The sequence below is a fragment of the Erinaceus europaeus genome, chromosome 8 (assembly GCF_950295315.1).
Source record: "Erinaceus europaeus chromosome 8, mEriEur2.1, whole genome shotgun sequence".
In the NCBI taxonomy this organism is placed as follows: domain Eukaryota; kingdom Metazoa; phylum Chordata; class Mammalia; order Eulipotyphla; family Erinaceidae; genus Erinaceus; species Erinaceus europaeus.
In genome coordinates, this window is record NC_080169.1 from 68370800 (window position 1) to 68393782 (window position 22983).

Genomic DNA, 22983 nt, shown 5'->3' on the forward strand with positions numbered 1-22983 from the left:
CACCACCACTTCTATTATTAATACAACTTCTTGCAATTTAAAATATATGAGCCTAAGTTTTCTCAACTGTAAAACGAAATAGCAATATCTTTGACCAGTCCTCCCAGAATAACACACTGAAATAAGGATTGTGTTCAAACAGCTTAATAAAGAAATTCTTCTAGTAAAATCACTTAAGTTACCAGAGTAAGCAAGATACGGAAGGAAGTAATTTCAGACAAACTTCTAGAATCAGCATGATCTGTAGGAGAGGTTGAAGGTATAATTTACAGCTTAGGTTTTCTTGCCACTACAGGCAACAGGTCTAAGTTTGTATACTGCATAGCAAAGTATACTCATTAGCAAAGGGCATCCTGGAAAGAAAGTAAACTGCCAGGGTCCCTGCCCACCCCCCTACACACACACCCCTTTGCCCCCTAGATAGCTGTGCCTGTAGGTATAATGTAAGTCTAGTAGTTCATAGGCAGTCTTCCAAAGAAAGTCTCAGGGGGGTGCCTGTGTGAAGTAAAAGAAAAAAAGAATTGGGGGTAGGGTGCCCAGATTCAATAAAAAGGGACCTTAGGAGATGGGGTGGAGTTGGACAGTCTGACACAAGCATCATGGAACATTTAGAAGGACTGAATGTATTCATCCTTTGCTTCTTTAGCTTTTAAGCTTCCTGAATTATATTTTTCTTTTTGTATTATTATGCAGCATATAGTGCTATAGTGCTATGTTCTGCACAGAGTGCTGAGCAATGAAATAATTCTTTCTTGAAACACACATCAAAACCAGAAAGAGTAAAGGAAACAAAGAGGAAATAAAGAAAATGTGAAGGATACTAGAATAGAAAGTAACCAAGCTAGTCTGAGTCTTGCATTTCAAAATGATTGTAATTTCAGTTACAATTTTCATGTGTATGAAAAAAAATGAGAATCATAAATCTTTACTTTCATCTCTAAAAAATTAGAGAATGTAAACCAAAAATATGTTCATTTGATGACAATTAACCTAATTGAAAGCAAAACATTTTTACTCCCAGGCAGCTAAATCTAAAAATTCTCCAGAATAATATGAATGATTTGTTAAACATCCTATCTTCTTCATAATATTCTGATAAGCAATATCTTTACATTTGATAACACTTTATACTTTTAAAGTGTATTCACATTTTAGTTAATTTAAATTCTACAAGACTCACATAGCCTTGTCATCTACATTTTAGCTAACTTGATAAAGTAACTGTGAGGTTAGAAGAAAGTTCCAAATACTGAGAACAACCGTTAACCCGAAACCAACTGTTCCTTGTTAGGCGTAAATATTTCCACCTGCACCTACCCTGTAATAACTATAAAAAGGTGGAATGAAAAATGATTGGGGTCTCAGACTTTCCCCTTGCTTGGAAGGGTGTCGGTGGCCCAAGCTTAAGCTTGATAATAAAGGCTCTTGCCATTTATTGCATGTGATTCTGGTCTTCTTTGCATGTGATCCGGACTCGAACTTCTGGGCATAACAGCAACAAACTCTAAGAAGTTAAGTGACTTGGTTATAGTTAGACAGATAAAGGGGAGGGATCAACTTCTAAGTGTGATCCTCAGGGTTCTGTAAGATTGTTTTATACCTAATCTCAGTTGAGATCTGGTCAGGAGAAAGAAAATACAAGAATTATAAGAAGAGGAAAAACTAGTATAAAGAATTTTCAGGGGCTGGGTGCTGGTGCACCTGGTTGAGTGCACATCTTATAATGCATAAGGACCCAAGTTTGAGCCCCCAGTCCCCACCTGCTGAGGGAAAGCTTTGCAAGTGGTGAAGGAGGGCTGCAGGTGTCTCCCTGTCTCTCTCCTTCTCTGTCACCCCCTTCCCTCTTGATTTCTGGCTGCCTCCAATAAATAAATAAAGATAATAAAAATAATTTTCAATTAGTAAAAGGGTTATGACTACTAAGAGAGAACAGATAAGCAAAGAAGGAACAGGGGCTTTAGGGAGTAGCAACACTTCCTGGACAGGAGGACAGTACCAAGTGAATATTTACAGTACCTGCTCTCTACCCTAAGAAGGATGAGCGCCAGTCTTTATCAGAAATAATGTAACTGTGTCCACTTGGTGACCAAGAAACTCATGAAATGATATAGACTGGTTAGTATATAAACCATTAGTTGAAGTGCTAGTAGTGACACTTGATAGGAAGTCACCTGCTGATAGCTCAGCAAAACTTATTGGGAAACTACACTCTGGAAAGCTTAAAATGACCCAGCCCCACTACTTCTAGCATCTGGAAAAGGGAGGAGTGAGGCAGTTGAGGGGTGACCATTGAGTCTGAATCCATGTTGAAACTCAACTCACTCAACCTAAACTTGCTGCCCTTCAAGTGTGGAATCAAAACTTGGATTTGAATATCTCCCTCACCACTCACTAAATTTGTAACCTTGTAAAAGTTAATCTGTGTATGCCTCTGGTTCCTTATCCATAAAAGGAGAAATAAAATAAAACCTACATTATTAATATGTCAGGAAAAATAAATTAATATAGCAAAGCCTACAGGCCATCTGACATGTAAACAGAAAAATATTAACATTATCTATGCAAGTCAGTGTGATAGGTGTAAAAAACACATATTCAGTTTTCACTATGCGTTTCCATTTAAGATTGTGTCTTATGATGCAAGAACTCAATTTCTTTGGGTGAGACAAGGCTTTGTAGCACCTCTGGATATTGCCAACAGCTCTGGTTTCAAATCCTGACACTGCTCCTGGCTCATTGAATGATCCTTATCAATCCCAGTTAACTACTGGGGATCAGTTTTCTAAGTGAAAAAAGACACATGGTTAAACAAATGATCTTTTTGTAGAATCCCTTTCAGATCTCACTAAATTTGACCTCCCCCATCCCCAAATAGTGAGTTACACTGGGGGGGGGGGGAGCTATCATTTTGAACACTTTGCATGCATTACCTGATTTCGTCACAGTTCATTCATATTAAATTTGTTGCCTCTTTTTAACAAATGAGGAAATTGGGGTTCTGAAGTCAAACAATTTACTCAAGATTACACTCTTGTAATGCAGCAGCGCCTGAATAGCTACTGTTTGAGTCTACTAAACAGTCTTAACAGGACCTTGTACCTCCCATAAGATCTTCATCTCAGATGCAGAAAATCCAAACTGCTCAGCATTTCTAATGCTTTGTGAAGAGGTTGAGTGGGTGTGCAATTATTTTTCCCCCTCTTTCTTAAACATACTGTTTGAAAGTAAAGCAAATGAAAATCCTTTACCAGTTAAAAGAAGTCTGAGAAGGTTTCTAAAACTTCAAAGGAACTTAGCATTTGTTCTTAACATTTCAAAGGAAGTTAGCTTTTGGGTGAGGTCCCTACTGCCTTCTTGTGCCCAGTCCTCAGTTCTCTTCCAGGCAGCACATTGGTAGGGCAGCCAGTTCCAGTCCGGGTTGTATGGGTTGAGTGAGTTTAGTTTCAACAAGGATTCATTCGCAACATTCACCTTTCTAATGTCTCTTTTTCCCCCCACTCTCTTTTCCTGGTTCTAGAGATGGGGGGGGGGGCAAGCCATGTTAAGATTTCTCCCAGGTATGGTGGTTTCCAGTATGGAGGGTTTTCACAGAAGAGGTTGTGCCATTGCCTTCTCTGCCACAGTTCCCAGTTAACATCTGTCTCCTTTTGTCTGAGATGGCAGATTGCTGCAACATCCTCCCAGACTCCCCATTCCTGAAAACCCCACACCCCAGCCCCACTTCTGTGGAGTAGTGAAGCCCCTTCCCAGGGGGCCTGGGAGTCCTTGTTTCTCTTTCTGTCTCTGTCTCTCTCCCTCTCCGTGTGTGTGTGTGTGTGTGTGTGTGTGTGTGTGTGTGTGTGTCTATCTCTTTTTCTTACACACACACACACCCCTTCCCTGTCTCTCTCTCTCCCTCTCCCCCCTCTCTATCACACACACACACACACACACACACACACACACACACACACACACACACACACACACACACACACACCTTTCCCAGGGGTCCCACACCCACTGAGTGAATGTGCCACTGCTCCTCCAGCCCCGCTGCCAGGGCGACCACCACCCCTGGCTCTAACTTTCTGCTGCTCTGAGAGGAGTTTGACAGAAAAACAGCACGGAGCCAGCCTCCGTCAGCAGCGAAGTCCTACGTCTCCCCGCGGCTCCTCGCGCCCAAGACCTCCTTAGACAATTGCACACCGCTTCCCTCCACGCGGCTCCCGCTCGCGGCGGGATCCCACGCCCGAAGGCTCGCAGTGCGCGAGCCCCAGGCTGTGGGGGGAGGGGGGAGTGCCCCAACTCCGAGTCTCCCTCTTGCAGCGCCAGCGGAGCCGGGTCCACTCCAGTCGCCGCGTCCTCTCCGCGCCGCAGCGTCGCGCAAGGCTCAGCCGCCGGGAGGCTTTGGGAAGGTCCATGCTGCGAGGACGGCCCTTCCTACCGGGTTCCCCACGCCGGGCCTCGGCTCCCCTCCTTTCCCGCTCCCGCCTCCTCTCTTTGGCTGCCGGGCGGACCCAGCCTGCCTTTCTCTCAGCCTTCACTACCGGGTCAAGCCGCGGCGGAGGGAGGGAGGGAGGGAGCCGAGACAGCGCGGGAGCGACTCCCCACCCTGCGCGCGCGCCCCTCCTCCCCTTCCAGCCGGCTCTCTCCTCTCCCGCCCCTCCCATCCCCACCCCTCCCCTCTCCTCGCCTCCCCTCCCCTCCAGCCTGTACTGTACAACTAGTACACGCGCACACACTCACACACGGGCCCTGCCGCTGCCACTGCAGCTGCCATGGATATCAGCTAGCAACACACACCCCGGCGCGCGCGCTCCCACTCGCTGCACGCGGGAGTGGCCCCCGGCATCCCTACCCTCCTCCCCCACCCCACCCGCTCCCCAGCTCGGCTCCAGCTCGCTCAGGCTGCCTCCGCCGCCGTCACCGCCACCGCCACAGCCACAGCTTTCCTCTGCTGCGGGGCCACACAGCCTTGAGTGTCATTCCAGGGAAGGCACAACCTCGCCCAAGCTCTCCTACCTCTGCCCAGCCATCCCTCTCGTCCTACCCCTCCTTCCTCATCCACACTCCATCCAAAGAAGAGGGACAAGACGAACAGAAAGGGGAGGAAGGCAAAGTCTGCTCTTCTTACTCCGTGTGTCCTCCCCCTACCTCCCGCATCCTCATTCTCTCACCTCCAACCATCCCCTATCCCAAAGGGACCGCTCCTTTGGGAGCCGAGGCGACTCATCCCACTGCCATGTCCAAAAGCTTGAAAAAGAAAAGCCACTGGACTAGCAAAGTCCATGAGAGTGTCATTGGCAGGAACCCGGAGGGCCAACTGGGCTTTGAGTTGAAGGGGGGCGCCGAGAATGGACAGTTCCCGTACCTGGGGGAGGTGAAGCCCGGCAAGGTGGTGTATGAAAGCGGCAGCAAGTTGGTCTCAGAGGAGCTGCTGCTGGAAGTGAATGAGACCCCCGTGGCGGGGCTCACCATCAGGGACGTGCTGGCTGTGATCAAACACTGCAAGGACCCCCTCCGGCTCAAGTGTGTCAAGCAAGGTGAGCGCGGCGTGGCGGCGACCAGACAGCTGGTGGCGGCGCAGGGCAACGGGGAGGGGGAGGGTGGGTTTGCAAGTGGAAAGGGGGTGTGTTGAGTGATGGTGGGGTGAGCTTCATGGAGTACGGGCAGAGCCAGCCTGGCTTTGTGGAGGAGTTGAATGGGGGGCTAAATCGAAGGGAGGGGACAGGTTGCGGTGTGTGCTGTGCAACTTTGTTTGCGCAGTTAGACCCCGGGGCTGTGGGAGGTGGACGGCCTTGTCTGACCTCAGAGATGCAGGCGAGCTCCCGGGACAAACTGAATGTGCGCAGAGGGGGTAAACACCTTTTAGGTACTGAAATGAGGAGAGGGAGGATCAACTTGAAGGTGCACACCATCACCAGCAGGGCAGCAGGGCGGGGAGGCGCAGCGGCTGAGAACTGCGCCCCTCAATTTGGGAGCTGATCTGGAGACCCCTTGGGTCTCAGTTGTCCCATGTCAGAGACACTAGCAGAGGAGGGTGACAAGAGACTCATTGCTCCGGGCGCTTTGAGCCGTCTTCCTTAACTTTTCGCCCCCTGCTTCTCTACTCATCTGGGCCCCCCTCCCCCGCCCACGGTCGCGTCACGTGGGCACGGCCCGTCACATGCGCTCTGACTAACTCGGGGCGCTCACCCGGAGCTGGCCTGCACCGGGAAGTTCGCGGAGAGGGCCGGGCGCTAGAAGCGGGCTCTGCAGTTGGGGGTGATGAGGGGAGAAGGACCCCCCCCCACCCCGCCCCAAAGTACTGAGTTTTGGCCGACTAGAGTGAAAGTTCTCTGTGATTGGAATCACCTGGGTTTGGGAGGGGACTGGGAAAGGTCGTGTTTCTGAGACTTTTGGTGGAGAAGTCAGCAGTTTACAATCTGGTTTCCTCAGCCCCCCACCTGTATTAAATAAATTTCAGTTTAGGACTCCGGTGGGGGATCTTGGGAGACTAGGATCTTGAAAACATATCTCATTGATTCTGTCATTGCTTGGAAAACTGTAGTGCTGAAAGAGGGAAACATGAAATTAAAGTTTCTGGGAATGTGGAGAACTAGAATAAAGTGCTACATTGTAGATTGGGTTTTAGATCCGGATGGCTCAATATACTGTAGGGGAAAATGTGAGATAAGGAAGTAAACAGCGTCTTGGTACTTCTCAAGTTAATGCATTTGAAGCTTCATTATATGGATTCTTTCTGTCAAGATGGTATCTTGTAAAAATAGTTATACATATAAAGTCCTGATTTTGAGGATAAGAAATCCACTGCACAATTAGCTACTATGGTTTTATTGGCAACAAGTTTGGGTATTTGTGGTGAAAAGTGGCTGCAAAATTTAATGCATTGTAAAGTTGGACTAGTGATAGTATCCTAGTGAGGGAAGTGATTGATTGTTTTATTATAGTTTGTAGTGATCATATTTTAATGGTTTTCTCTTTCTGAGCACTGTGTTTTGATATGAACTTTGACAAACTATAACTCTAGCAGCAGGGATATGTCCAGAAAAAAATAAAATGGGGGACAGAGGATAATTGTATATTATAGATATATTCTAGAGAACCTAATGGAGAAATTTCATTTGGAAAAGTAATAATAAGAAAATAAGAATAATAAGAAAGCTATCATATATATATACATATATATATATATACATATTGTGCAGTGATATTTCATGGGACAATACAAAGGCAAAATTATTGAAAATGTTTAAAAAGAAACAGATTTGTCTTATGTTATTAGAACTATTTGCTTTCTCTCAGAACTTCAAAAAATTTATTATCTTTATTTATTTATTTATTGGATAGAGACAGAAATTGAAGATGAGAGAAAGAGAGACAGAGAGAGATCTGCAACAATGCTTCACTATTCCCAAAGCTTTCCCTCTGCAGGTGAGGACCAGGGGCTTGAACCTTGGTCCTTGTGCATTATAACCTGTACTCGGCCAGGTGCCCCACCATCCTGCCCTGCTGACAGAACTTTTGAAAACTCTGTGAGTTAGATTGTAAATTTATGTAGGTGTTTGAGAACATGAGCTAAGTCGTGTCATAAGATGGTGTCCTGTGGGTGCCTGGTGGTGGTGCACCTTGTTGAGCACATACTTTACAGGATTAGAGTTCCTGCTCCCCACCTACAAGTGAGAAGCTTCAAGAATGGAGCGATGGAAGCAGATCTCTCTGTCTCTCTGTCTCTACTCTACTTCCCCTACCCCTCTACCCCTCTCAATTTCTGTCTGCCGAAATTGAGAGAGAGAGAGAGAGAGAGAGAGAGAGAATCAATTAAAGAGGAAAAATGGTCTCCTGGTGGGGTGGATTCCTAGTTCAGTCACCAGGAGCACCTGCATCCTGGTGGGAAAAAAGGGGGTGTGCAGGAGGGGGCAGGATGGTGGGTGGCTCATTTGGTTGAGCATATTTGTTTATGGTGCCCAAGGGCCAGAGTTCAAGCACCAGTCTACATCTGTTGGGGGGCAGGGGGTTGGCTCATGAGTTGTGAAGCAGTGCTGCAGTTATCTGTCTTCCTCTTTCCTCTTGATTTCTCTCTGTCTCTATGTAGATAACAATAAATAAATAAATAATGAAAAGAAAAATAATATATGTGCTGTCCTGAACTTCTTATCTTTTATAATTCTGTAATGATTTGATTCAAGGTCATCTTTGATCATTCAGCCTTTTATTGAGTTTTATTTGAAAGATTATTGTTATAGACATCAAAATGATATATTTAGGGAGAAAAATCTCTTTTTATTCTGTATAACATTCAGTTCTGATTTTCACTGGGTCATTGGTGATTCCTCTTTCTAATGATGTTCACAGAACCCTTCAAAGAAATTTGAGTCACCTCTTGCATTGTTGTTGATCAAAAAAGTAAAACAATTGCTTCTTTCAGTCATTGTGGAAAATATATTTGTCTTGTATATTCTAAGTGTATTGATTCATAGGTACTGTTATTTGTTGACATTCTTTTAAGTTTATTTTTTTAATTTTTTTTTTTTAGATAGAGGTAGAGATAGAGATCACAGCACTTCAGTGAAGTGAGGCTGAGTTTAAACCTGAGTCTTGCACATGGCAAATTGGCATAGTATGAAATTGAACTATTTTGCCAACCTGCAATGCTGTATTATATTATGAAATAGTAGATTTTTAAAAAATCATTATATCCAAAATGAAAAGTTTAGAACCTTGAATATAGTTTGTGTTGTAGGTTTTACTATAAAATTTTCACTTGTTGGAAAAATATTTAGAAAACTTTAGTAGTTTTATTTGCAGAGGTCCAAAAGTTAGCATAATCAGAAACTATACACATAGTTTGTTTAGTGGTTGTATTTTTAAAATACTAATCAGATAAGTGAATTTTGAAATGTCACTCAAATACTGAGTATTTTACAGGCGCTAAGTTCATAACCATGTGAACTAAAGTAGGATATTGATTTTAAAAAGTGCACCAGAACAATTTATATTGTCTATTCAATTTCTGTTTACTTATTAGTTTATTAAACTCTATGGTCATCATAATTTTAAATAATTATAACATAAAAAGATGATTAAATACTGAGATTTCTTTTAAATTTATTTATAAAAAGGAAACATTGACAAACCCATAGGATGAGAGGAGTACAACTCCACACAATTCCCCAAACCAGATCTCCTTATCACATTCCCTCCCCTGATAGTTTTCCTATTCTTTATCCCTCTGGAAGTATGGACCCACAGTCACTGTGGGATGCAGAAGGTGGAAGGTCTGGATTCTGTAATTGTTTCCCAGCTGAACATGGGCATTGACGGGTGAATCCATACTCCCAGTCTGTCTCTAAATACTGAGATTTTAAAGAGGTACTAGAAAAATTAGATGGCTCATGCTTTTTCTACATTACTGAATGCATTTACAGCATTTCTAAAAGCCCCTTAAGGAGCCAGGTGGTGGTGCACCTGGTTGAGTGCACATATTACAATGCACAAAGACCTGCATTCACAAGTGGTGAAGCAGAGCTGCAGATGTCTCTCTGTCTCTTCCCCTCTCTATCTCCCCCTTCCTCTCAAGTTCTTACTGTTTCTATCCAATAAATAAATACAAATAATAAAAATTTAAAAAATAAAAGCCCCTTAACAAAGTCCAGGTGATTATTCCCTTTCTATTTTTTTATTTTTCCATTTTTTTAAATTTTTTTATTTATAAAGAGAAAGCATTGACAAAGCCATAGGATAAAAGGGGTACAACTCCACACAATCCCCACCACCAGAACTCTGTATCCCATCCCCTCCCCTGACAGCTTTCCTATTCTTTAACCTTCTGGGAGTATGAAACCAAGGTCATTGTGGGATGTAGAAGGTGAAAGGTCTGGCTTCTGTAATTGCTTCCCCTTTGAACATGGGCATTGACAGGTTGATCCATACTCTTATACTAGGTTGTTTTTTTTTTTCCCCTGAGCTTGAAATCTAATATGCAGGTGGATCCAAGTTATTGTCTGGGGAGATGATGTCATGGCTGTAAAAAGGACCTGAAAGCTGGATCAGGGAAGAGAGTAGCTTTCTAATATGGGAAAGGGGTATAAATATTTTTGACTGTAAACCCCATCGATTTGATGTGGTCTGGGGCCCATATTCAGCTTAGGAGTCCGAGTGACCTCTGCATCCCTGTATATCTGAGCTCACATTTTGTGGTCATGAGAAGGAACATTCCAAGCTACCCCAATATTGACCCATCTTCCTCAGGTATAACATAGAGTAGGTTGTCTATCCTCTATGTTGGAGGATCCATCCTCTGTGTTGTCCATCCTCTATGTTGAGTATGTTGAAAGATGGAACATTCTCTACTGTTGTTGATATACATTGAGGGCAAGGTCCTATGGGGGCCCACAAAGGAGTCTATTTTGCTGTTCCTGATAGAGATTACCTGTAACAATGGAGAGAGGGGTTTATTTGAGGTCTAGGCCCCTGATTCTCTTTTTAATTTAAACTATCTACTTTTATTCAACACAATAAAATGCATATGTAAGAAGTACCATTTGTTACCAGGTCAGCTTAATTTTAGTATACTCTGACTTTTTAGTTTTTGATGAACTTTTTTTCATCAATAGAAATTTATCTATATTTGTTACATCCTACTTCATTAATGCATTAATCCCATTTGAAGGAAGCTCCTTGAATAATTTTTGAGATCACTAATGAATTTCTCAAAGTTTTTCTTTCTTTTTAAAAGAAGTTTGCCACTACAATTCACAGCAGTAAGTTATATAGACCATTGTGTTCTACATTCTTTGTACTATGACCACTGCTTCTAATACCTCATGGGAAACTGCATTGCCTGGACTTATTTTCCCATTTGGGATCTCACAATAGAAAATATAAGGCAAAACATTTTTTAATTCTTCTCTTATGGAATAAGGGCCAAATAAAGTCTTTGAAATTCAAGTCCAGAGGAGATGGATCTGAGAGAGACTTTGGTCTCACTTCTGTTGCTCCTTTCAAACACACCTTCAAAGGAAAGTAGGTACACATTTATTCAAAGACAAACTTTCTTTTTCACTGTCTTCAGGGTAGTACTGTTACAGAGTTAAACTTCTGCGACTTTTTTTTTTTTAATTTTAAAGGGCAAAAACAAATTATGTCAGATTAAAATGTCCTCCTGAGAAATTTAAAGTATGTGACTTTTATAGACTAGTAAATGGTATAATTATTGTCAAGTAATTATTTTAGAAATAAGTATCTTTAGTGTTTTATAAGAAAGTTAGAGAGTCAGTTATATTTGAACATAATTTATAGGGGAGGTGCTACTGTAGTGGTGTTTTTTTTTTAGTGTGTATGGAAAATTTAAATGGTATGATCTTGAGTATTAAATATCCTTGACTATTTTATAATGCCTGTTTTGAATGAAAATAATGTCAGAGTGAAATAACAGCTAAATTATTTTAAGTACCACCATCTCTGCTCTTAACATTTACACTGTGCAGATCTTTTGGCACTTTTATTGTATTCACGTTCCGTTTTAGTTGCTAGGAACTCACACATTTACTTCCATAATGAGCAAAAAATTTACACATTTGACATCCTTGACTGCTTGTAATTTAAACAGTGACTTTATATACATAGTCTATCTTGGTTTAATCATTTCCTGGTGGGCAATGGCATGAGGATAGAGTAGTAGTTACATCTCTGGTCTCACAAGTAGATTACTAGGTTAAATCCTGACTACGTGAATCCCAGTATTGGCCATAGAAGTAAATTACTTAACCTGGGTTAGCTAGTACCTTGAGAATATTAGGACAGGTAAGATAACTTAACTGTAAAGTCTCCTACTTTGTCAAGGGCATGACCCAGGTTGTATTTCCACCCACAACTTTACTGGGGAAAATATCAGTGTTCTGGTGTCTTTCCATCTCTCCTTTTGTCATTTTCTATCTTAAATAGTTGGCCTGAAGCAGTAATGACCAAAAAAAAAAGTTAGAATGTTAAATTATATAATAACTAATTTAGTGTCTGGCAGGTAGATCTCCTGTCAATATTTGTACATATTATTTTAAATTGATTTGGTCATTTCAATTTATTGGCATTATTAAATGGTTTTCACATTCAAGATGTCTTGTTCTAATTGAAGACTAACTGCAAACTATGAAATGATAGAGTAAATGATAATAGAATTTTAGGCAATATTTTTGAGGCTCCGCGTTGCAGCCCGATAGGACTAGAAAGCTGGATCAGGACCAAGTAGCTCCCAAATATGAGGAAAGTATACAAGTACCATTAACTATAAACCTCAATGATCTGAACTAGGATCCATGTCTATTCACACTTAGCACAGGAGCCTGTGTAACCTCTGCAGCCCTGTCTGAGCTCACTTTCCATAGTCATTTCTAGGAGCATTTTGGGCTGCACTCATTTCAGGACCAGTCTTCCTAGAGTGGCAGAGTATGTTAATCCAGCCTCCCTTTAGAAAGTGGGTCCATTTCTATCAGTGTTTTTCTACATTGAGGGCAGTGCCCTATAGAGGCCTACAAGAGGGTTTATGATGTTTTTCTTGATGGAGATGACCAGTGACGGTGGAGAGATAGATCTATTATAGGTCTAGGACCATCACATTTATGTGGAAATCCTAGGATTCCCTGACTAGGGCCCTGGATGATGGGGTGGCCTGGTAGGGCCATCATTAAAGTGTGCAGGTATATTTCCCTTATCCAGCTTTTGTAGTCTTTAATTTTCTTGACAGGATTAGACTTGTTGGGAGTAGTGAAATAGGAAGTAGGAGAGGAGGGTATCTAGGACAAAGTAGTTGTCCTTGTTTTTCCCTCTCCCTTTTTTCCTTTTTTCTGACTTTCCTGTTAGAACTGAAGTTTAAAAAGTGAAGATAAGTTTACTTTTCTTGGAAGAATAAGAATGTTATTGAAATGTTCTTTTATAGCCAAAGTTAAAACACTAAAATTGTTATTCATAACCTATGCCCCTACAGTTGTCTCTTCCTCTTTGGTTGGAAATGCCTACTCTTTCTTTAGTTCTGTAGGAGTTGTTTTAGTAAACACCACCTTTGTTCTTTTTTTATACATGTAACACACAAACACATTTGTGCAGAAACATGTACATATGTGTAGGAATACATAAGCATTTTTCAAAAACTTAGGTTCAATGCCAGATTTTTAAATAAATGGATACAGACAGTCTTTTAGACAAGTGTAAATACATTATTTAGAGAGTTATATGAAATTATTAGTGGAAATTTTTCATAATAAATCCCTTAGTTTTTAACTAGAAGTGTTCACCGTTACTGTCTCTGATAATGGGAAATCATAATCTAGAAGTCATAGGATTATTTTACAGACACTAGTTAATCGATAAATAAATCATATTTTAATGGTTTGGATTTTGGTTATTTTTTTTATTTATGCCAACAGATGTCCTAGATAATGTCTAGGACAATGTCTTAATGCTAATCTAATAAAAGAAGAGGAAGGAACAGAGACATGTTATTTATGAATCTGATAACATATTTGCAGGATGTTTTACATGATCACTGATACATGTCTTGAGAAGGCCTGTATCTACCATGCTATGAATATATGGTGTATTGAGCTACTAAAGAAGTAATGATTTTTTAAAATAAGTTATATTATTCCTAACTTTAGGTGCTTAGCTAAGAAACAGTTAATGGTTTTGTTTTTCTGAGAAATTAAAAATGTCTAGAGAAACTAAGTTTAATTAGCATTGGTCCTAAGAGAATTTATTATGAAATAGACAAAATAATACTTTTAATTATCCTTGTTTGATATTTAAACTGATTTTTTGGGGTCGGATTAAACAGTGGAGTGATTCTATATCTGAATTTAAAAGCATATATGGGTGGGAGTAGATAGCATAATGGTTATACAAAGAGATGCTCATACTTGAGGCTCTGAAGTCCTAGGTTCAATCTCTCACACCACTGTAAGCCTGAGCTGATTAGCGCTTTGGTTTAAAATAAATAAATGAGTAAATAAATAAATAAATTACATATAAAATGTAAATTTTAATAGAGCATATATTTATGTACATATAGTTTATCATGGGTAGCTCAAACACTATGTTACTATGCTACTATGAATCAAAAATACTCTCTAATAATCTCCCTTTTAAAATTAAATGTGAAATCTTCATTTTCTAGTATGAAGAGCATTATAACAACTTTTTTTTTCTTTTTTATTTAAGAAAGGATTAATTAACAAAACCATAGGGTAGGAGGGGTATAATTCCACACAATTCCCACCACCCAATCTCCATATCCCACCCCCTCCCCTGATAGCTCTCCCATTCTCTAACCCTCTGGGAGCATGGACCCAAGGTCATTGTGGGTTGCAGAAGGTAGAAGGCCTGGTTTCTGTAATTGCTTCCCCGCTGAACATGGGCATTGACTGGTCGGTCCATACTCCCAGTCTGCCTCTCTCTTTCCCTAGTAGGGTGGGTCTCTGGGGAAGCTGAGCTCCAGGACACATTGGTGGGGTCTTCAGTTCAGGGAAGCCTGGCCAGCATCCTGATGACATCTGGAACCTGGTGACTGAAAAGAGAGTTAACATAGGAAGCCAAACAAATTGTTGAGCAATCATGGACGCAAACCTTGGAATAGTGGAGAGGAAGTGTTAGGGGGGTACTCACTGCAAACTCTAGTGTGCTTCTGCTTTCAGGTATGTATTTTGCAGTAGTTTACGGATACGTGTGAACATATGCTCTCTCTCACAGAAACTGGCGTATATCTAGGTTTTGGGACTTTGTTAGAAAGTGAACCACCTGAGATGGAATTAGAGTATACTACGAAAGGAAAGGTCTCACTCGAGTAATGAAGCTGAAGAGTTGTCATTCCACACGTGAAGTCTCTGGACACAGTCTGAAGTGAAGCATGTTGAGGTGGCAATCGTGTAGGTTAGGTTGTGATCGGCAGATGCAATATTAATTGATATGGATTGGGAGAGGCATACGGGAAAGTGGGCCCTATCCAAGGGTTCCAGGACTGGGGGAAGTAGAGGCTCTCTAGTGGAGATGTGAGGTTCCTGCTGTCTTAGGGTTCAAAAAGACAATGGATAGTTAATGCTATCATCACGTTATTTGGTAATTGGGTTAACTTTGAAAAGTCCTTTTGTTAGGGTTTGCTGTACAGTATCCAGTATCTTGTATATAGCTGTGCTATTGGTTGCTTCTGATCTACTTGGTCTAGGCTTTTGAGAGAGTCTGCATATCAAATACACAGCCTATATATTAAAAAGATTCAGTTTGTGTTTTGAAAAACTTCGAGACTAACAATTAATTTTCCCCCTCTCCTATTAATTAACTAGTGATTTATATGACTACATTTTACTAGGAGTGTACATAAACACCATTCCCACTACCAAAAGACTGTGACCCATCCCTTCCACCCATTCCCACCCCCCACTGGCCCAGGAAGCTACATGTCTACCCCTCACCACAGGGCTTTTACTTTGATGCCCTACTTACAATTTGGTCAGGTCCTGCTTTTAGTTTCCCTTTCAGATCTTCTCACTCAACTTCTGTTGATGAGTGGAATCATCCCATACTCATCTTTATCTTTCTGACTTAGCTCACTTAACATAATTCCTTCTAGCTCTGTCCAAGATGGGTCAGAGAAGGTGGGTTCATTGTTCTTGATAGCTGCATAGTATTCCATTGTGTATATATACCACAGCTTTCTCAGCCACTCATCTGTTGTTGGGCACCTGGGTTGCTTCCAGGTTTTAGCTATTATGAATTGTGCTGCTATGAACATAGGAGTACACACCTCTTTTTGGTTGGGTGTTATGGAGTCCTTGGGGTATAACCCCAGGAGAGGAATTACTGGATCATATGGAAGGTCCATGTCTAGCCTTGTGAGAGTTTTCCAGACTGCTCTCCACAGAGGCTGTACCAATTTACATTCCCAGCAATGTAAAAGGGTTCTTCTGTTCACACAACCTCTCCAGCATTTGTTGCTGCTGTCCTTTTTGATGTATGCCATTCTTACAGGAGTGAGGTGGTATCTTAGTGTTGTCTTAATTTGCATTTCTCTGACAGTCAGTGACCTAGACCAGTTTTTCATATGTTTGTTAGCCTTTTGGATCTCTTCTGTAGTGAATGTTTTGTTCATATCCTCTGCCCATTTTTGGATGGGGTCATTTGTTTTTTTGGTGCTGAGTTTGCTGAGCTCTTTATATATTTTGGTGATTAGTTTCTTGTCTGATGTATGGCATGTGAAGATCTTCTCCCATTCTGTGAGGGGACTCTTTGTTGGTGTGATAGTTTCTTTGGCTGTGCAGAAGCTTTTCAATTTGATGTAGTCCCATTGGTTTGTTTCTGCTTTAGTCTTCCTTGCAATTGGGTTTGAGTCATCAAAGATGTCCTTGAGCTTTAGGTGTGAAACTGTTTTACGAATGTTTTCCTCTAAGTATTTGATTGTTTCTGGTCTGACATCTAGGTCTTTGATCCATTTGGAGTTGATTTTTGTTTCTGGTGAGATAAAGTGGTTCAATTTCATTCTTCTGCATGTTCCAACCCAGTTTTCCCAGCACCATTTATTGAAGAGAGCCTCCTTTTTCCATTTAATCCTTTGGGCCCCCTTATCAAAGATTAGATGTTTATAGGTGTGGGGATTTATTTCTGGGCTTTCAATTCTGTTCCACTGGTCTGTGTGCCTATTTTTGTTCCAGTACCATGCTGTGTTGATGATGGTGGCTTTATAATATAGTTTAAGGTCTTGGAGTGTGATGCCTCCATTTCTGTTTCTTTTCCTTAAGATGGTTTTGGCAATTCTGGGTGTTTTCATGTTCCAGATAAATGATTGTAGTGTTTCTTCTATTCTCTTAAAGAAGCTTTGTGGAACTTTGATGGTATTGCATTAAATTTGTATATGGCTCTGGGGAGAATATTCATTTTGATGATATTTATTCTTCCGAGAAATGAGCATGGGATGTCTTTCCATTTCTTGGTATCAGTTTATATTTCCTTGAGTAGCGACTCATAGTTTTCAGTATACAAGTCTTTCACTTCTTTGCTCAGCTTTACTCCTAGGTATTTTATTGATTTTGCTGTAACAGTAAATGGGAGTGATTTCTGGATGTCTTCTTCTTCAGATTTAGTGTTTGCATAAAGAAATGCCACTGATTTTTGTACATTGATTTTGTAGCCTGACACCTTGCTATATTGCCTAATAACTTCCAGTAGTTTTCTGCTGGATTCTTTAGCTTTTTCTGTGTATACTATCATATCATCTGCAAAAAGTGAGAGCTTGGCTTCTTCCCTTCCAATCTGTATCCCTTTGATTTCTTTCTCTTGCCTGATTGCTATGGCAAGAACTTCCAATACTATGTTGAAGAGTAATGGTGACAGTGGACAGCCCTGTCTAGTCCCCGATCTGAGGGAGAATGCGTTCAGCTTCTGTCCATTGAGTATGATGTTGGCTGTAGGTTTGCTATATATATAGACTCCACTATCTTGAGGAATTTCCCATCTATTCCCATTTTTTGTAGAGTTTTGAGCATGAATGGGTGTTGGATCTTGTCAAAGGCTTTCTCTTCATCTATTGAGATAATCATGTGGTTTTTGGTTTTGCTTTTATTGATGTGGTGAATGACATTGATTGACTTATGGATGTTGAATCAGCCTTGCATTCCTGGGATGAATCCCACTTGTTAGTGATGAACAATCTTTTTGATATGTTGCTGTATCCGGTTGGCCAAGATCTTGTTTAATATTTTGGCATCTATGTTTAATAGAGATATTGGTCTATAGTTTTCCTTTTTTGTTCTGTCCCTATCAACTTTTGGTATCAGGGTGATGTTGGCTTCATAGAAGGTGGAAGGGAGTATTCCTGTTTCTTCAATCTTATGGAAAAGCTTAAGAGGTATGGGTACTAACTGTTTCCTGAAAGTTTTGTAGAATTCATTTGTGAAGCCATCTGGTCCAGGACTTTTGTTGTTGGGGAGATTCTTAATAACAGTTTTAATTTCTTTGTCTGTGATTGGTGCATTTAGATTTTGTAGTTCTTCTTGGTTCAGTTTTGGAAGGGCATATGTTTCTAGGAATTGTTCCATTTCTTCCAGATTCTCTAGCTTGGTGGCATATAGTTCTTTATAGAAGTTTCGCAGGATTCTCTGGATTTCTGTGGTGTCAGTTGTGATATCTCCTCCATTGTTTACAATTCTATTAATTTGAGTCTTCTCTCTTTTTTTTTTTTGGTGAGTCTGGCTAGGGGTTTGTCAATTTTGTTTAATCTTTCAAAGAACCAACGTTTGGCTTTATTGATCTTTTGTATGGTTCTTTTATTTTCGATGTTGTTTATTTCTGCTCTAACTTTAGTGATTTCTGTCCTTCTGGTTGCTTTAGGATTCCTTTGTTCCTCTTCCTTTAAGTCCTTGAGGTGTGCAGTAAGGTCGTTCATTTGAGCTTCTTCTTGGTGTTTAATATGTGATTGCATGGCTATAAGTTTCCCTCTCAGTACTGCTTTAGCTGTGTCCCAAATATTTTGATAGGTTGTGTCTTCATTTTCATTTGTTTCCAGGAACATTTGAATTTCCTGCTTGAGTTTATCTCTGACCCAGTGGTTCTTTTTTTTTTTTAATATTTATTTTATTTATTTATTCCCTTTTGTTGCCCTTGTTGTTTTATTGTTGTAGTTATTATTGTTGTTGTCCTCATTGTTGGATAGGACAGAGAGAAATGGAGAGAGGAGGGGAAGACAGAGAGGACTAGAGAAAGATAGACATCTGCAGACCTGCTTCACTGCTTGTGAAGCGACTCCCCTGCAGGTGGGGAGCCGGGGTTCAAACTGGGATCTTTATGCTGGTCCTTGTGCTTTGCACCACCTGTGCTTAACCCGCTGCGCTACAGCTCGACTCCCGACCCAGTGGTTTTTAAAGAGTACGTTGTTTAGTTTCCAAATTCTGTGATTTTTAATAATTTTCTGTTTGTTGTTAAATGTTAGTTTTACTCCACTGTGGTCTGAGAAGATACTTGGGATGATTTCAATGTTCTTGAATTTATTGATGCTGTCTTTGTGGCCTAACATGTGGTCTATCCTTGAGTATGTGTTATGTGGATTTGAAAAGAAGGTGTATTCCAGTTTTTTGGGGTGAAGGACTCTGAAAATGTCCAAGTGGTCTAGTCTGTCAATTTCTTCATTCGATTCTCTTGTATCTTTGTTGGTTCTATAACAGCTTTTATCCTTAGGGATAATGACTCTTAGCAATGAGTAAGGTGATGCTTTAATTCCATCGAATATACTTTCAGACAGATATAAGGAAAATCACTGTTATTCGATACATTGTTGGTTCTCTACTTGACATATATGTCTTCTCCTCTGCTCCTTTCTTACTAACAGAATGTCAGTTTTATTCAAGTACCCACACACTGATGGGTTGCCATGCCATGTATATCATATCAGATTTGCCTTATCCTAAAGGGATGAATTTAGACTATTCTAACTCAAGCAAGCTAATTTCATCTCTCTGCCAATGATTGTTTTAGGAAATGATTTTAAGTAATAGAAAAGTAGCTGAAGTCCTTTGGGGACTCTATGGAAATTAAAAATATGATCCAGGATAGATTATTTTTCTCTATGTGAAAGTTACCGAAATTGGAGCTGATTCTTAGGTCACCTATAACTACCTTGTGATCATGAAGAGAGCAAGCCCCAAAAGCGCAGAGTGCCATAAGAAAGTGATTAAAAGCTATTGTCCCCCTTGTTAAACTGCTATATTAATGAATTCAGAATTATTTTTATCTCAGGACAATATCATTGATTTTGCCTTTTAAAATTTAACATATTTTCCTCATTATTTTCATCCCCACATAATTCTGTTGTTTTAGGTGACTTTTTATTTAAGGGTGTGAGAGACAGGGAGAAAAAATGAGAGGAAAGATACCACAGTACTGCTCCACCACTTGTGAAAATTCACCTTGCTTAAATCTGGATTTTTGTGCTTGATAAGATGTATACTCTGTTAAGTGAGCTATCTCACAGCCCACAAGATATTTGAAAGTCACTCTGAATGAAATAGCAAAAAAAAAAAAAAAAAAAACCAAAAAGACCCAAAACTATTAAATATGTATTTAACTTTTATTTTATCATTTTGAGGTGGCATTAGTAAAATGTTTTTTCAAAAGGAGAAATATATTTGATAATAAATCAACATCTATTTTTTTCTACATAGTGCAAATTAAAGGTATGTCTCCATTATAGGCTTCAATTCTACTCTGGTTGGAACTTTTAATCATTCTGAAATAAAAATATGTGGAATTACAAATTTAGTTTAACATTATTGAAAATAGAAGATAGTCAGTAAAACAAATTAGCAATAGAAATATATTCACAGTTCTTGCCAAAACCAACTAGAAGTATTTTGTGAATTATATAGTGATTACAAATGTCTGTGCCATTGATCCAGGAGTGTATATCAGTGACTCATAAAGAATGTTCCAACTCCAGGAATTTTTCCAAGACTAGAATTTGTTTATTTATCATCCAATAAATGTTCATTGGTAACCAGTTGTCTGACAGGCATTGAACTAGGATCTGGTAGCTAAAGTGATGAATACTACTTCATTTTAACATCATCTACACGTTCAGGTCGTTCATCATGTGGCGTGTCTTGTGTGATCTAAGCTAAAAACTACTAAGTAGAACACCCTTATATCTTTCAAAGATGACTTTGATGATGTAATCAAAATAGAATTAGGAAAACAGGGTCAGAAATAGCTTAGACAATAGAGGGTTGAGTCCAGGGCAGACTTTTAGTTTGAAGTATATAAGAATAGAGGTAAAACTGAGACCAAAGTCTTAGACTTGGTATCGGTGGTGTCAGTGAAGGAACATGATCTAGAAACTTATTTTAGAAGCAGAGTGAAAAAATATTTTCTATTTAATTGAAAAGGAGATGTTACTGGTAAAGGGGATGCAGAAGTTAAAGGTATCTCTGAGGTTTCTGAGTTGAAGCAGGGTTTGGGGGGGGTTAGCTAGAGATACCATTAACTACAGAGATTAAAATTTAATCTATAGAATAAATGGCTTCGGGCTATTCTGGAAATAAAAAATTGCTGGCTTCGACAATAGCAGAAGCACCAACATGCTACTTTCAGTATATTTTGACTCATTGAGTGAGTGATATGATTATATTCATGATGTATTCATAATTTATATTTTACTTTAAAGATTAGACATTGGAGTTAGAGTTAGCATTATGTTACAAAATGGCCTATTTTAGCTTTTTTTATTTTATATTTCACCAAATGATATTACTTAAAGGACATATGGAGAAAAGTTAGTGTCTTGCAATATGAGATATTAAAGATGCCTGGTTGATGGTATATATTTCTATATTCAAAGGTCAAAGGCTGTTTGTCATATAAATATAGTACCTACAGAATTTTTGAAGATGTATCAAGTAGACTGGAGAACTAAGTGACTTTTTACATTGGTAGCTATAACATTTCATGGACCAATGACACCCTTATAAGGGTTTTAAATGTAGGAAGCAGACAAGGGTGGGGATTTGAGAAATGCCTGTATTTAACAGACTTGTACATATGTACTTCTTTGCTTAATACTTCTTACTTAGAAAAAAGGAAGTATACATCTTTCATAATGTATGAGCCAGGCTTCCATAATGTGTGTTATATGGGATATCACATGTGGATTTTTAATGTTAACATGTAACTGCTAAGCACTGAAGATGGTAAAGATCTTATCACAAACAATTAATATAAACAGTAGTATTACTTTGTCTTCAACAATAGTGCCTTGTCTGTTGTGTGATTTTAATCTTAATTCAAAGTTCAAAGTCACTAAATGGTCCCTAATTTTTATTCTATGAGGTGTTGTTTTGAGACTATGTTCTCTGATTTTTGCTATGATATGCTAGGCTCCATTTTGGTCAGCTCTGAAAATGTAAGCTTTCTTTCTGAATTGTACTAGGTATTCTTCATTAAAGCTAATTTAGTAATGGTTTACCTTCTCTCTGATGTGCAAAAGTATTTGCATGTTTCCATCTATCAGTGGTTGGAATGTGCATCTTTTTGAACGCTTTACATTCTCTCTTGTGGATAACTTATAGATTAAGGACTCAGAAATGAAGCATGAAACAGTTTGAATAGTGTGTGTTATGTAATTTTGTCACAAATTAAAGTAATAGCATATCCATACCAACATCTCAAAATTTATTTATCCTGACTTGATATGTGAGAATTAGATCTAGATTCTCCTGATTTCATAATGTTGCAATAAGATAATTACTCATTTTTTTCATTTTATATAACAATAATTTGTCAATAAAGTTGTCAAATATGTCATTTGCACTAGACATGCCTCTCATAAAGGATAGAGACAACATGTGACTCATTTATTTCCTTGTGCCTGAAAATGTTGTCTGAAAATATGAGGACTGTCTAGAGAAGATTTTTCTGAAAGCAATGATGTTCTTAAAAGCTTGTCAGGCAGAAGGAATTCTGAGGCTAAACCTTTTGTTTTGTTAAGATCTTCAACTGATTGAATGAGGCCCATCCATATTTGGGAGACCAGTTTCAGACCTCAATGATTGCTACTCAGTACACTTATTTAATGCTGATCTCATTCTAAACCAATTTCAACATAGTCAAAGTATTTTACCAATATGAACAACCATGGCCCAGTCAAGTTGACATTTAAAATTAGCACACATTGAGAGGGTCTGTCCATAATTAGCAGCCATATTGCCTTTTTGTTCCACAGATATAGTTTTGAAAACACCTTAAAACATGTGAAAAAAGTGAAATATACTTACAGCACTCTGTATTAAGCTGTGGTAGATTCTTGGCAGTAATATCACTTCCTACTTCACTGACAGACTCATTTTACTTAAACTGTTTCTTATTCATATATTTCCTACTTCATTCTGAAATGTATTGTTGTTCATAATCAGTCTGAAACTGTTGTGAAATGAATCTTTCTGCTTAATTTAAGGAAGGGGATGAGATATGGAACTC

The 22983-nt window shown here is 39.6% G+C and overlaps 1 protein-coding gene and 1 long non-coding RNA gene across 11 annotated transcripts in view; one reads left to right on the forward strand and one right to left on the reverse strand.

The window, feature by feature from the left end:
* Positions 1–5463, reverse strand: part of LOC132539910 (uncharacterized) — a 36458-nt gene extending 30995 nt beyond the window's left edge. The window contains exon 1 of one of the 2 annotated variants that reach the window (XR_009551197.1): positions 5354–5463. This is a non-coding gene — a long non-coding RNA (uncharacterized LOC132539910). Of the gene's footprint in view, positions 1–5159; positions 5253–5353 lie in introns of those variants that run through there. The other variant, XR_009551198.1, reaches the window with a different exon arrangement.
* The window catches only part of MAGI2 (membrane associated guanylate kinase, WW and PDZ domain containing 2), a 1693309-nt gene continuing 1675180 nt past the window's right edge, over positions 4855–22983 (forward strand). For 6 of the 9 annotated variants that reach the window (XM_060196342.1, XM_060196334.1, XM_060196336.1 and 3 more), the window contains exon 1: positions 4875–5525. In XM_060196342.1, the coding sequence (XP_060052325.1) occupies positions 5225–5525 (301 nt within the window). In that variant the 5' untranslated portion in view covers positions 4875–5224. Of the gene's footprint in view, positions 5526–22983 lie in introns of all 9 variants that reach the window. The other 3 variants (XM_060196337.1, XM_060196338.1, XM_060196343.1) reach the window with 2 other exon arrangements.